A 16275-nucleotide genomic window follows, 5' to 3' on the forward strand; every position below is an offset into this window, starting at 1 on the left:
CCCTCAGTGCCTTTGTTTATGCTAGCCGCTCTGCCTGAAACGCTCTTACAGCCCTCCTGTGCTATCTGGGTGCCCCTTCCTTGTGTTCCCAAAACATCTGGAGGATGCCTAGCATTGCTTGAAATGTTCCACTGTTGTTTTCGTTTGTTCTTACTAGATGGAGCCACTTCAGAGCCAGTGGCATTCATCCTGGTATCTCGGGTCTGGCCAGTACCAGAACCAGAGCAGGTGCTCAACACAAGGTGCATGAAGGACTAGACCAATAAACAGGTAAACTATTGCTTAGGTCTTGTCTGGAGGCCACTGAAAAGCAGGAAGGGAGGGAGGGAAGGAGAGGGGGGAGGGAGGGAAGGGGAGGGGAGAGAAGGGACAGGAGGGAGAGAGGAAGGAAGAGGGGAGGAAGGGAGGGAGGAAAGAAGAACGAAGGAAATTCATGTTGGAAAGGAAAAAGTAAAACTGCCTTTATTTGCAGATGACATGATCATGTACATAAAAATTCTAAGGAATCCACTCAAGGTCAATATACAAAAACCAACTGTACTTCTATATCTTAACAATAAACAATCAGAAAATGAAAAATTTTAAAAAGAACTCCATTCTCAATAGCTTAAAATATACTTGGGAATTTTAACAAGAGAGGTACAAGACCTGTATACTGAAAACTACTAAGCGCTGCTATGGGAAACTAAAAAAGTCTAAATAAATGGAAATATAAAACATATTCATGGATTGGAGGACTCAGTATTTCTAAGATGGCAATTCCACCCAAATTAAGCTATGGAGTCAATGCAATCCCAATCAAGTTTTTAGTGAAAAAAACTGTCACGCTAATTCTAAAATGTATATGGAAAGGCAAAGGATCTAAACAGCCTAAACAATTTAGAGGAAAGACATATAAGATTAAAGGACTTATACTCTCTGATTTCAAGACGTGCTATAAAGTGAAAGCACAGGCATGTAGATCAATAGAACAGAATGCAGGATTACAGAAATCTATATTATATTTATATATATAATATATTATATATAATTATATATTATACACATTACAGAAATATATATGAATTATATATTTCCATATATAATTCAATTTCCATTCCATTTCCAGTTAATTTTTGTGTATGGTGTGAGGTAAGGGACACAGTTTATATATTTTTTTCTATACTAATATCCATTGTTGAAAAGACTGTTGAATTACAGTTGAATACATATATGTATTATATATTTCCACATGGAAATATATATTTCCATATGAAAAGATATATTTCCATATGGAAATATATATTTCCATATGAAAAGATATGTTTCCATATGAAAATCAGTTGAATACATATATGTATTATATATTCCCATATGGAAATATATATATAAATTCCCATATGGAAATATATAATACATATATGTATTCAACTGATTTTTTTGACAAAGGTGTCAAGGTAATTCAACAGTCTTTTCAACAAATGGATATTAGTATAGAAAAAAATATATAAACTGTGTCCCTTACCTCACACCATACACAAAAATTAACTGGAAATGGAATGGAAATTGAAAGAGCTAAAACTATGAACTCTGCAGAAGAAAACAATGCAGAAATTCTTTTTGGACTAGATTAGGCAAGAATATCTTAAGCAGGACACTAAAGGCACAGCCTGTGAGAATGCAAACAGGTGCAGCCCCTGTGGAAAATAGTATGGAATTTCCTCAGAAAATGAAAAACAGAATTACCATATGATCCAGTAATTCCACTACTGGATATTTACCAAAAGAATATGAAAACACTAACTGGAAAAGATATATACTCCCTGAAGCATTATTTACAATAGGCAAATTACAGAAGAAGCCCAAGAGTCCATTGATAGATAATGGATAAAATGTGGTATATATAGATACAATGGAATACTACTCAGCCATAAAAAATAATTAAACCTTGCCATTTGCAATGATATGGATGGAGCTAGAGGATATAAGGCTAAGTGAAATAAGTCAGTCAGTGAAAGAAAAATACCATATGATTTCATTCACATGCAGAATTAAGGAAACAAAACAAATGGAGGAAGAAAACAAGAGACAAACCATAAAACAGACTCTTTATAAACTATAGAGAACTGTTGGTCAACAGACGGGAGCTGGGAGAGCGGAATGGGTGAACTTAGGCAGCGGGGATTAAGAGCATGCTTATCAGAGAATTGCGCAACCATGATGCTGTACACCGGCAACTAATATAACATTGTGTGTTAACTACACTGGAATTAAAATAAACAAACCACAGCCATAAAATGAAAACATGATACAAGGAATTCATCAAAATTAAAATTTTTGCTCTTTCAAAGAAACAGTTAAGAAAATGAAAAGGCATGCCATGGACTGCGGAAAAAATGTGTAGAGCATATAACTGACAAAGGGCTTGCATTTAATACATATAAAGAATTCATGACTCAAAATAGACAACGATCCAATTAAGACAGGAAAAAGATTTGAACAGACATTTTACAAAATAATTGACTTGGTCAAAAGCACATGAAAAGGTGTTCAACATCACTAATCATTATGGAACTGTACTTTAAAACCATGGGGAGATACTGTTACATACCTTACAATGGCTGAAATGAAAGGGATTGATAAAGCAAGTGCTGGAGAGGCTATGGAAGAACTGGGACTCTCACACACTATTAGTGAGAATGCAGCGGGTTACAGCCCTTTGGAAAACAATATAGCAGTAGTATAATATATACTACTGAGTTGAACACATATTTACTCTATGATCCAGAATTCTCACTCATAAGCTTTTACCTAAGAGAAACAAATCATGTCCACACAAAGGCTTATACTTAAAATTTTGTTCATAGGAGCATTATTCTTGAGAGCCAGAAACTGGAAACAAATAAAATGTCCATCAACTTGGTAAATGGATAACTAGTGGAAAGGAAAAAGCAATAAATAGGAATGAAATACACACACACATACACACACACACACCACGGACGGATCACAACACTGTGCTAAGGGACAGCAGTCAAATACAAAAGACCATATAGAGTTTGATTCCATTTGTATGGAATTCTACATACTCTATAACAGAATAAACAGTAGTCACAGAAAATGCTCAGTGACTATCTGGGGCTGAAGGTCGAGAGAAGGGATCTGCTGCAAAGACACACGAGAAACTTCGTAGGGTGATGAAAAAGTCCCATGTCCTAGCAGTGGTTCTCGTTCTGTGGCTGTAGGTGGTTGCCAACATTTATTAAAGTATTCACTTAAAATGGGTGAGTTTTACTATAAGTTATAGTAAAGTTATAGTAAGTTATACCTAAAAAAAGATAGGGGAAAAATGCCCCATGGACTTTTAGGAAAGTTGAACTTGTGCAAATAGGGAGCACATAATATGCAAAAGGAAGGGCATGAAACCTTAAATCTGAGTATTATTTCCTGGTGTTTTCCTTATGTTGGACATTACTCAGCTCTTCAGGCTAGCGTTAAGACAGCAATACAGTAATGACCAGATACTGCTGTAAAAGTATTTACCTTTACCTTGCCTAGGATTCTCAGAATTTGGCCATTCAAACATGGGAAAAATGCTTAGCTGGATTGCGGGAACTTGGCTTCTAGTCCTATTCTCCGCTATTGTATTACATTATGCACGGCTTGGGGTCAGGTACTCAGCCACATCCTACCTCCATCACACAGGGAGTTTTCTGAGATTCTCAATCTGAGACCCACACACCTCCCTCTACCTCCCACTCCACAAGTGTCCTTGTACCAAATTTGGGCATCTGGGAACTTGCAGAGGAAAAACTGTGTACCTTTACATTCACTATCACTATTCACTATTTAACTGAAATTTAGATTTCCTTCAATTATGAACACAAGCAATAATCTACAGCAGTATTAGCAGTACCCTGGCTTCGTTATCGAAAGAAATCGCAGCCATTTCTGTATCACGTTGCAGGTGCGGCTTGTATCTTAAAATATTCTTTATGCGCATCACTCTTTCAAAGCTACAAGAATCGTTAGATTTGCCACTGGATACTGTTATTCAAGGTATCATCCAAGAAGCCCATATCTCATATCATATGTTTTTAATCATAGGATTAAATCATTTTTAGCGACTGGATAAAAGTATTTTAATAGAATTGGCTTCCTCCATCGTGCTATATATTTTACTTTATGTATTTTAAAATACTGTTCGAGGGGCGCCTGGGTGGCTCAGTGGGTTAAGCCTCTGCCTTCAGCTCAGGTTATGATCCCAGGGTCCTGGGATCAAGCCCCAATCGGGCTCTCTGCTCAGCAGGAAGTCTGCTTCCCCCTCCCCCCCACCTGCCTCTCTGCCTACTTGTGATCTCTGTCTGTCAAATACATAAAATCTTTAAAAAAAAAAATACTGTTCGAAGAATGGATCCACAGGGTTTCCCAAAGGCGGCTTTGGCACAAGAACATCAGAAGTCCCTGGGCTAGATAATCCCTAACCATTCATTCTAGTGCTAAGAAATCTATTCAGAACTGACACAGAGACTCGATGACTCACACTGTAAGTGCGGTAATTAAAAGGCACTTTGAAATAAAAGTGATAAACAAATGCCAGACCTTGTCTTCTATAGGCCCCTGGGTGAAGTGATGTTTTTAATAATTTCACTCCATATTTTCTTAACTGAATTATGGGGAAAGAAATGGGGTGGTGACAGCCATTATTTCAGTCCACATCTCTTCTTTTCTAAGGAAAAGTTCTCAAGATTCATGGGTCCTAAATTACTCGGATTCTGATTTGAACAAACCAATTGCAAAAAAAGAAAAAACATGTTTGAGACAAATAGGGGAAGGTGAACACAGATTGGTTATTAGACGATATTAATAATATCATAATTTGTTACTGTAATATTCTAACAGCATTGTTTTGCAGACATCTTTTTAAAAAAATCTATTAGAGATACACATTGAGTATTTATAGGTGAAATACTGCACATTTGCTTCAAAATATTCCAGAAGATTAAAAAAAAATTATTTTAAAAAGGAGGAAGGGACTGATGAAACAAGGCAGACAAAGTTGCAATATGGGTGATGGGTTATTATATTTTCCTCTCTACCTCTGTGTTTGTTTAATATTTTTATAATAAAAAGTGGTTTTTTTCCTTTTTTGTTTAAAATTTTTAAAAATATATTTAAATTCAATTTAATTAATATATACTGTATTATTAGTTTCGAGGTAAAATTTACTGATTCATCAGGTGCATATCACACCCAGTACTCAGCACATCAATGCCCTCAATGCCCATCCCCCAGTTGCCCCTCCCCCTATGCCCCTCCCCTGCAGCAATCCTCAGTTTGTTTCCTAGAGTTAAGAGTCTTTTATGGTTCGCCTCTCTCTCTGTTTTTTTTTTTTTATCTTATTTTATTTTTCCTTCCCTTCCCCTATGTTCATTTGTTTTGTTTCTTAAATTCCGGATAGGAATGAAATCATATGGTATTTGTTTTTCTCTGACTGACTTAGTTTGCTTAGCATAATAACCCCTAGTTCCATTCATGTTGTTGCAAATGGTAAGATTTTGTTCTTTTTGATGGCTGACTTTTACTCCATTGCATAGATATACCACATCTTTTTTTTTTTTTTAAGTATTTATTTATTTGACAGAGAGTGAGAGAGTGAGAGGCAGAGAGAGAGGCCACAAGCAGGGGATGCAGAGAGAGAGGGAGAAGTAGGCTCCCCACTGAGCAGAGAGCCCAATGCAGGGCTCAATCCCAGGGCCCTGGAACCATGACCTGAGCTGAAGGCAGACACTTAACCTACTGAGTCACCCAGGTGGTGGCTATACTGCATCTTCTTTATGCATTCATCTGTTGGTGGACATCTGGGCTACTGTGGACATTGCTGCTATAAACCCTGGGGTGCGTGTGCCCCTTTGAATCACTATGCTTGTATCCTTTGGATAAATGCCCAGTAGTGCAACTTCTGGGTCATAGGGTAGTTCTATTTTTAACTTTTTGAGGAGCCTCTGTACTGTTAAAAAGTATTCTTTAAAAAGAGATTCATAGGCCATCAGGATAAATCCAGGCCACAGAAACATCTGGATTATATTCCATTTTAGAAAAGAAAAAGAACCACGTAAAGAAGCTTGCCAAAGCTCTTGCCACTCCTTCCTGTCTTAGAACCCGGGCAATCTCATGGCAACAGCACCCTGTTTGCCTCCAACAGGTTCTGCATTCACGGGACTTTGTATAATGAGCTATTATAACAGGCCACATTCACTGTGTCTAAACAGGTGAAATCTAGTTTTATATCATCAATGGTGGTTCACACTTTGGTTAATCTATTAGTTTGGTCTTTTTATAGCCAGAGAGTGAAGCCCTACACTAGCTGATGTGTCTGTGCTGCTAGCCAGGGGTTTACAGCTGGACATCCTGTCATCACGGCTGAGGAGCGCCAGCAGCACAACTCACCACCTTCAGGGCAATACGGCCTTTAATGAGATGGCCATTCATGTGCCCGAGAAATGAGACAGTAGTGCCAGGGTGAACACTTCCGTCCCTAGAGCTTATGGGTTCTCTGGGAAGTTCCAAAGGCTTTCAAAATTCATCACACACTTGGGAATACTGCCAAGTATCTGAAACAGTAGAGCAATGCAGTTTAGTACATGGGCTCTGGAATCAGGTCCTGGATTTTAGATCCTAGCTTTGTCACCATTCTGTGCCATACTTGTCTGATTTGTAAAATGTGGTAATACTAGTAATTATCCTTAGAAGAATGTGTTGAGGACTGCACCACATAATACCGTACATGCAAAATACAGAGAGCCATGTCCAAAGACAGTAATTACGCTCTCAACACCTGTTAGCAACTGTTACTATTACTATTATCTTCAACAACAGCAGAAGTGTCAGCCCCAAAATAATGGCCCTGTTTCACCCATGTCAGTAATACTTGAAAATTAATTATAAGAAAAGGTTATATGGAACTGGATCAATACTATAAAAGTTACTTTTTGGAAACAGCTTCCTCTCTTTATTGAGTTACATGCCTGCCTGGGTTACAATGTGTTCATTTTGAAGCAGCTGCATACATTTTTAAGTCAAAATCACCCCACTTTAAAGATTTTATTTATTTGACAGAGATCACAAGTAGGCAGAGAGGCAGGCAGAGAGAGAGAGAGGAAGGGAAGCAGGCTCCCTGCTGAGCAGAGAGCCCAATGCGGGGCTCGAGGCCAGGACCCTGAGATCATGACCTGAGCCGAAGGCAGAGATTTTAACCCACTTAGCCACCCAGGCGCCCCCAAACCGCCCCATTTTAATGCCCTTTCTTTGATCAGAGAAGCTCACTTTAGCAATTACTTCGGTCCAATAATTACAACGGAAAGGAATCACACAACACACATGAGAGGGTACAGGGCAAGAAACCACCACACAACATCATGCATCTGACTGACAACCTCCTTCTTTACAAGAAGGCCTTTAAGGTCATTAAAAAGGTGTCACCTAAATCTAAGGTATTTGAATGAAAAGAATATTCCCAAGAACATTATGAAGATCAATGAAATAAATTCTCAAAGCAGTGTCAGACACTGCAGAGAAAGTCTTTCTAGAAGCAGACTCTGAAGATGAAACAGGAGTTTCGATATGAATCACAACAGTGACAGTGGTCGCTCAAGTTCTAGAGCTATTCAGACTGTAAACCATGAACGGGGTGCCTGTGTATGGAACCTAAGACGAAAACCTCTTCACCTCGCAGAGCTAACTGCTTTCAAGGAAATCCAAGATAAAAATTAACTGAAATGCTCGAAGTACCTTTAAAGGACCAAGAGTTCTCATAATCAGAGCAAAAAGGTATTTTAGGAAGTAGATTTCCTTTCATCTTTTTCTATATTCTTTTATCTCTTTGAACAATAAAGAGAACTGATTAGTTTCACTTTTTATTCACAATCAATTTTGGTTCCTGCTGCTTTGATAGCGATTATTCCTACTAGAAATGATAAAATTGAGCCACAAATCTTTATAGATGTGTCGTCTGAGGTAACCATATGAATTCTAAATAATATTACACTTTTTATGGATTCGCTTTGAAATGAACTCTAATATATAACATTGTAGTTCCTGATTTTAATTACTTCAATGATTCTGATTTGTTCTTCAAATCTACTTATTTATATAAAAATGTGATTCATACCCCAAAACTCAGCAAGTCTTGAAAAACTGCACAATTTTGGTTTTCATTATCTAGCAAGTAACTATCTTGCTTTTTGCTCTTAAACACTCTACAAGACGTTGTTTTTTGTGGCAAAGAGCTGAGTCCACTCCCCTCCACTCAGGAACTGGTCTTCCCTGACTGACCCAACACCTCCTCCCCTCGGTCTCCTGCAGCCCGCTGCTTTGTTCCATTATGGTATTTGATAGCATTTGAAATTTATATATTTGATAGTTTACTTCTTTATTGTCTGTCTCTCTCATCAAACTCCATTAGGGAGGGTCTCTCTCTTTTTCCACATCTCTCTCTCATACATAAAACACATGAAGTTCTCTCTGCCCTACATCTCTTTGTGCCTGGCATATAGTAGGCAAGTTCATGAAGTATTTGTTTTAAAAAATGCATACCACTATCATTCATCATTATCTGATCTCCTTTCCCATCAACTAGGCCCAGGGCCGCAAATGATTTTTGTCTAGCATCAGAGTCAGTATTCTAGGCTTTACCATCTCTGTTGCCTATGCCTCCCCCACTCCCAACAACCTTCTCAAAACCCAGAAAGCACTCTCAGCTTGAGGGCCATATGGAAACAGGCTGAGGGCAGGATTTGGCCCACAGGGGGTCGTCTGCCAACTCTTATGCCAGACTCCAAGTGTCTTAAGGTCAAGCCTGACTTATTCACTCATATTCCTGGGGCCTTTCCTAGTACTGAGCACACAAAGGTTTTCAACAAACCCAGAACTCGGTTGAATTGGGCAAAAGTGATTGGGTTAGGAGTAGAGAGAACCAAAAATTCAATGGAACAGCCCAAACGGTCAGATTTAGAATGGCAGGCATTTTGCCGGGGAGATACAGCCGCTGGTCCTGGCTGGATGACTCAAAAGGGCACTTACTAATGATTTATGGGCGATGGGAAAAGACAGCTTGTCGTACAATCACACACTCTCTCACTTGCCTCGGGGGTCACAGATCTCAATACCCTCCACTTCGGAGCAGCAATCCTGCTACCACAGGCAGCTGCCTCCTCTCGTGCCTACTCACAGTGCAGCTGACTTGGACCCTGAAGAAGAGCTCATGTTTCTCCCAGCGGTTGCTTCTGTTCTGCGTTACTGTCTTTGCTGTCTGGTTCTCTTGTCACCCGGCATTCTGAAAAGGTGCTGGCTTCAAGATAACATCTACCTCCAGAGCTTGGTAAATATGGAGTCACCTCCATAGCCAACTATAAACAGTTCTTAGATGGTGGCCGGGAAACCTTCCTGGAAACAGTTTTTGGATGGGAGCACTCCCTGATCCTTGCACGGTTCCAAATCTTGCAGTATGTTGATCACGGGTGAAGGAAGGAAAGGAAGGAGGAATAAACGGATGAAAAAAACTCCATGGCCATGATCACGGTCACACCCCCGCTCCCGAAACCATCAGAATGTTGGAGGTTGCAGTGTCTCGTGAGAGATCCCAGAGTATGTGCAATGTTTTCCCCACGGGCATTCTCGCTTCCGCAGACTCTAGCAAAGTGTGAGGTCAGAGCCATCTGCCTCAAGAGAGGAGTGCCTCTTTCCTCTAGCATCCAAAATGCTCAGAATGACTACCGGCATCTGCCCTAGTGACCATTTTCTTTCCGGGCCTGGGAGAGGCGGACAAAGGAAGGAGAGTGGGGCTGTTATCCGGTGTCCTGCCAGGTGTCCGCTCCCCATGGAGCGGCAGAGGCAGCCCTGGAAGCCTGGTTCATCTCTAGGCATGTCCCTCCTTCTTCATGTTCTTAAGAACTCAGAACTTCATTGCAGTGAGCTATCATTATGGCTCTGCCAGCCCATATTGACTCCCCAACCTCATGGAAAGAAAAAAGGGAACAAATCGTCCCTAGGGTGTTGTAACCAAGCAAGCAGATCTTTCCAAAGGAAAGTGTCAGATGCTTAACTGCATGATGGAGTAAAACACATTATCCAACCAAGCTTCACTCTGATGCAGCAAGTCCTGCGTTTTAGGTGGAATAAGCAATAGGGTGGGAACAATTTATGTGAAGACAGGCTGTGTGTTAATGATGGAGCAGGAACAGCACTGAGTCTCCTGGTTCACGGACCAGGTCATATCTGCCCAAGAGCCATGAGTGTAGACAGTGATGCTAAGAGACAGTGGCAAGCAGCCTGGGGAGGAAGGGAATAAGGGCCCGAGGAAACACTCTGGCAAAAGTGAATTAAACAAATCCCGAAGTTCTTGTAGTTGTTTCAAAGGGTGCCCATGGGTTCACATTTCTGGAGAATGTAACCAGAACTAAGTGAAAATATGACTTTGGGACTTTGTGTTAGACGTCTGGCTTGGAGATGCTAAGACAGGAAGGCGGAGACGGAGCTGTAAGAAATACTAGACGTGGGGCGCCTGGGTAGCTCAGTGGGTTAAAGCCTCTGCCTTCAGCTCAGGTCATGATCTCAGGGTCCTGGGATCGAGCCCCACATCGGGATCTCTGCTCAGCAGGGAGCCTGCTCCCTCCTCTCTCTCTGCCTGCCTCTCTGCCTAATTGTGATCTCTTTCTGTCAAATAAATAAATAATCTTTAAAAAAGAAAGAAAGAAATACTGGACAAGTGATACCAGGGAAATATTCTTTGGGGAACAGACCTTCCAAAGAAACGAGAATTGCCTGCACACCAAATGGACTGACAAGGGAGGACAGGCACTGCGAGGTGAGTACTCCTTTACCCCTGGGCATCATTCTTGCTCCCGCCCACCAGAAGAGTGACTCTTGGGTCGCACGTGACAAGCACCAGTGACAATGAGCAATGCCAAGAGTATCTTTTTCCACTTCTATCCGATATGATCTGACATCAAGATTTTCGAAAACAGAATCATGGCTAAAAAACCAAAGTAAATTTCATTTAAAGGACTGCGATTTCATGCCCTTTGGTTGAGCGTTCGTCTAATTTAACATTTGCAACTGTCCTTCCGTGTATCCCTCCTTCTGTGACCTTCTCTCAGAGCCACTCTGGGAGGCTTGTGATTGTCGCCACCACTGTTCAAGGCAGGGCACTGGCCCCTCCTGCTGACCTGGGCGAGGGAGTCACGCCAACCAGATCACCCGCACAAACTGTCCAGGGTCGTGCGAGACAAACCAAGGGTACAGTCTGGATTGGGGTGGGGGGGCGTCCATGGTAGAGGCAGAATCCCTGGGATCAAGATAGTGCACGGAGTGAATATGGCAAGTAGGCCATGAGATCTCACACAGGAATTAAGGGTCAGAATGAAAAAACAACAACGGCAACATAGAAGGTGACAATCAAACATTAGGGCCACATAAGACGGCAGGCAGAGAGAAGACTGTCAGGAGGCCTTGACCGTGAGGCTCCCTCCACCATCTGGCCCTGTATTCTGGGTTAAGCTCCATATGTGAACGTCTCCACAGGACTTACCAACCAGATCCCCAGCATACACATGAGGAAACTCAAGCAGAGGGAAGCATGTCTTTGTCTTTGGACAATGTCATATTGGAGGAACACCCACACTAAAATCTTACCTCTGCAATTTTGTTTTTTGTCTGTGCACACAACTAATGCATAGCAATATGCTTGCATTCCTGAGGGTTCCCCACGGAAGACTCACTCTAGAGTAGAAGCTCAGCAGAAAGCTCTGCAAACAAGGTGCTTATCACTGGGAAACACTTTAAAAACACAGCTAATGCTCAGTGCTCCCTGTGCGGGTTACACCATGGCATTAGCGGCTTTCTTCCCTTACTATCTGTTGGTGTGAAACGGGGTAAGACAAATTAATTTTAGAACCATGTTTTAGCCTAAGCAAATCACAACCAAGGATGTCAGTCTGCCGGGGAAACAAAACCCCCCAAACCAACGCCTTTACACTGTCTGATGGTGTGGCTGAAGAGGGCCAAAGCTCCTCTCCAGAGAATAGTTTATTAAAGGTCAAGCGTTAGTTCTATCCACTAAGTGAAACCAACCCCAGGCCACTGCTTTTCTGTAAAGTGACTTGGGAAAGCTGGAACTTCTATGTCTTTGGTCTGAAGACTGGCATTGTTCACATCAAATGCTAAAGAATAAAGGTCTTGGTTGACTTAAAACTTGAACCTGGCACCATGGGTCAATGTTCTTACATAACAAAGAAATAAACAGAAGAGGCTCCAAATTATCCAGCAGGAGAAAGCTGGACCAGGGGTGCCTGGGTGGCGCAGTTGTTAAGTGGCCGACTCTTGGTTTCAAATGAAGCCGTTTTTAAACTCAGGTCCTGTGGTCGAGCCCCACGTTGGGCTCCATGCTCAGTGCAGAGTCTGCTTGGGGATCTCTCTCTGCCCAACCCCTGCTCGCTCTCTCTCTCTCTAAAATAAATAAATTAATTTTAAAAAGAGAGAGATAAAGCTGGACCAAAGTTTTTTGACTCACTGATTATGGTAACACAATAAGCATTTAAAGATGCCTATCCATGGAATAAAATTGAAAAGTAATACTGGGAATACATTCGAACTTGTCTCACCTTTCAAATAACTATTATGTTATTATCAAAGTTGTAGGTTTTTTCCCTTAATAAGGATGATAGCCATGTGAACAAAGGAAGTATGTTTTGAGTAATCCTGAAAGTTTTGGAATCTCATGCTGGAAAGATGCTTTGAAACAGGAATCTGGAACCCGGGACACAGGGCAGCGTTTCTTCAACTCAGCACTACTGATATCTTGTACCTGACGATTCAGCTGCTGTTGGGGGTCTTCCTGCAACACCACTACCCTCTACCCAGTAAATGCCATAAGTGACAATCCCCACTTCCGTCCTCCTCACTCATGACCATCAAAAATGTCTTAAAAAAAAAAAAAATGTCTTCAGACCCTGAAAAACAACTGCGGAGGGGCAAATTAGACCTGGTTGAGAACCATTGGTCTAGAGGTATTTTCTCTTCAAGAGAACCCCCTCAGGACACTGAAGGTTTTCACAGTCATTATTACATACGGTTTGGGACTTTGCAAACGTATGCTGACGTGCTCACAGCAGAAGTATACTCACTGTGTACAAGAAAACAGAAATCTTTCCACATCAGCAGCAGAGTGAGTTTTGTAAAGCCTTCTGCATCATATTCCACGACGCCTCTAGGTGATAAACACACACACACACACACATACAGAAAAAACCCTCATCAAAATTAGGCACAAGAGAGATGGAACCAAGTAATAAAGAATATATTCATAACATCACGGTGATTGAATCCGAGATGCATTTCAGGTTAAGGGAGTGTTACATAGGAAGGACGTGGGGTTTGGAATGACAGCATCTACGTTTAAGTTACTGTTTTGCTATGTACTGTTATGGCTTCAGGCAAATCACTTAACCTCTGGGGCCTCAGTTTCCTCATCTGTAAAACACATACAACGTTTTCAAACTTCCTTACAGGATTGTGAAAAACAAATAAGATAAACCATAAAATGCTATGCAAATGCTGGTTACCAGTTAGGAGTAAAAGATCCAAGGCAGCCATGAGGTCAGCGACGACACTACTTTCTGTGATGACTAAGTCTCACTTTCACTCAGGCACTAGGCAGTAATCAGCAATGGCAACATTACTAAGTTTAGGAGTCTGTATTATTTTCCTCCAAAGTACTTGGAATCCTTTCACTTGTGTCCCCTGTCCTCCCCACCAGGCTCAAGACAAAGAAGCCCCATTAGCTGGGTGGGTGTTGGTTCTCAGCATGTGAATGTGGCTGGGAGACACACAGGGTATGTGTCATGTGTCAAGGAGAACAGGCCTGGACTGCTGAAGGGCTTGGGCAGAAGTCTGACAGACTCGTCTCCCTGATTTTCCACAGAGCCTGAGCGCCTGGGAGACATCACCATAACATGACAATACTAACCACACACTGAAGACAGACATAATTGTCTCTGTCATCCACACCAGGAGGCGGGACATAATCATCTCTGTCAGCCACACCAGGAGGCATTTGCTGTCTCCCTCACTGAGTCAGGCCAATGAGACCGTCAATCCTTTTTTTTTTTTTTTAAGATTTTATTTATTTTATTTGACAGAGAGAGAGATCACAAGTAGGCAGAGAGGCAGGCAGAGACAGAGGGGGAAGCAGGCTCCCCGCTGAGCAGAGAGCCCGATGCGGGGCTCGATCCCAGGACACTGAGATCATGACCCGAGCCGAAGGCAGCGGCCTAATCCACTGAGCCACCCAGGCGCCCCGAGACCGTCAATCCTGATGGCCTCCCAGTTTAAGTAGGAAGGGGGAACTCACTGTCAAGGTAAAGGAACTAAGACGCTAAAAGCTGAGTGATTTGCTCAAAGACTGTTGATATATCATTCAGATCTTCTGACTTAGGTCAACAATTTTACTTACTGCTTTATATTTCTTTTCATGAATTTATAGTCAACTCAATACGTTATAATACTGCTATCTAAACTTTTCAAATCCTGCATGCTGTAAGTAAAAACAAACACAGAATCCTTTTTGTTATGCATAGTTACAGTAATATAATAGCAATTGTGTATGATTTAGTAGTTGTATACGGGTACTACCATATTGTTTTGCATAATAAAACATACGCAAAATGTATATTGAAAAAGAACGAGTTTTTTCATTTTCGTTTTTGTTTTTTAAGATTTCACTTATTTATTTGAGAAAGAGAGAGAGAGCATGAGCTGGGGGGAAGGGCAGAGGGACAGGGAGAAGCAGGTTCTTTGCTAAGCAGAGAGCCCAAGGACGCAGAGATCAATCCCAGGACCCTGAGATCATGACCTGAACGGAAGGCAGACACTTAACCAACAGAGCCACCCAGGTGTCCAAGAATGAGATTTTTAAAAAGCTGTAAATGCAGTTTTCTTATCTTTCTTGTGTGCCAATGGAGTGAGGGGGGACACACACCCTTCAGGTGTGTGTACCCTACTTGGGAGGATACTAGGCTAGATCCTCCATTTTTACTTATACATACTAAAGATAATCTTCTTTGAAAATCAGAAGACCAATGATGTCATTTATGAGCCACTGTTTGTATCCTAAGTACTTTCTCAAAATGTTCATAAATAAAGCTGAAAAAAATCCCAAGTATTAAAGACTCATATGAGAGACAGTCACACTGTTTAGATATTGACAGTTCTATTTTGGAGGCACAAAAAATTCAATTTTTTAAAATTATTTCTGAGGAGTCAGAAATTTGGCCCATAATTATTCCACAGTTTATAAAATTATATCCCAGGGAATGGCCAACCTTATTCTTTATTTCACCTGCTCCTCCTTAGTCCCACTTTTTTGGTCCTAATTTATTCATTTCTTATTTAAAATTTTAATTTTGTGTTACTATCTATATCTCTGTATATTTATACACTTCCTACAGAATAAGGTGGGATATAAGCAGACCATTAACACCCTTAGTGCTCAGTCCCCCTGAATGGGTCGAAGGCCCCGCCTTTGGAAGAAGACTGAGGGGAAAGCACATCCCCTCAGCCACTGGGCTAAGCCCCGAGCAGAAGCTCAAGGAGGCCTCTGACGTCATCTAAGGAAACAGAGCTGCGGAGTAGCAGGGCCTCTGGCAACCTGCAGGAAAGGCCCAGGACCCAAGGGGGAGGGGCAGCGGGTGGGGCTTGGGCAGCAGCAGCAGGACACGCCCCTTAAACCTGAAGTCACTTGCCTCCCCTGCCCTCTCTGTGCCTTCTTCCAACTTCTAATCTCAAGTGGGAGTCGCTGCTTTTGGGTCTAACGCTGGATGCCCTCCTTAGATCTGGGGGGCAAGTTGCGAGCCAGAGTCCTATCAGGACACCTGAGTCCTGATAACCCAGGCTCCCACCCCGGCGCTGGCTCTGGCTGTCAGGCGGATGACTTCTGTCAGGTCATTGGGCTTCTCAAAGTCTCAGGGCTTCCCAGGAGCCAATTGTGCCAATACTGCCCACCTGGCCTGCTCACTCACGACCCCTGGGAGCAGATGGTGGTGAAAGCGCTGTGCGAACTGTAGGGTTCTAGAACAAGCAGGTGGTGCTGCCCTTGTCATTGCTGGGTTTGGGGTGAGTATGATGCTGCTCCAAGGAAGATACTTGTTTCTATGATTTAGCAAAGAATCCTAGAAACTATCTTCCTGGGAGCTTCAGTTTCAGCAATGTACCAGCAAGAATCAAAATGGCCTTAATAAAATC

At 41.8% G+C, this 16275-nt stretch overlaps 1 protein-coding gene across 4 annotated transcripts in view; it reads right to left on the bottom strand.

Moving 5' to 3' along the window:
* BABAM2 (BRISC and BRCA1 A complex member 2) overlaps window positions 1-16275 on the bottom strand; it is a 406664-nt gene that overhangs the window by 66081 nt on the left and 324308 nt on the right. For 3 of the 4 annotated variants that reach the window (XM_004777487.3, XM_045073852.1, XM_045073854.1), the window contains one exon: window positions 13161-13243. The exons of the other annotated variant lie outside the window; for it this stretch is intronic. In XM_004777487.3, the coding sequence (XP_004777544.1) occupies window positions 13161-13243 (83 nt within the window). The remainder of the gene's footprint in view (window positions 1-13160; window positions 13244-16275) is intronic. 4 annotated transcript variants of the gene reach the window in all.

This window comes from Mustela putorius, unplaced genomic scaffold, assembly GCF_011764305.1.
Source record: "Mustela putorius furo isolate JIRA1106 unplaced genomic scaffold, ASM1176430v1.1 tig00537293_pilon_pilon_pilon, whole genome shotgun sequence".
Taxonomy (NCBI): Eukaryota; Metazoa; Chordata; class Mammalia; order Carnivora; family Mustelidae; genus Mustela; species Mustela putorius.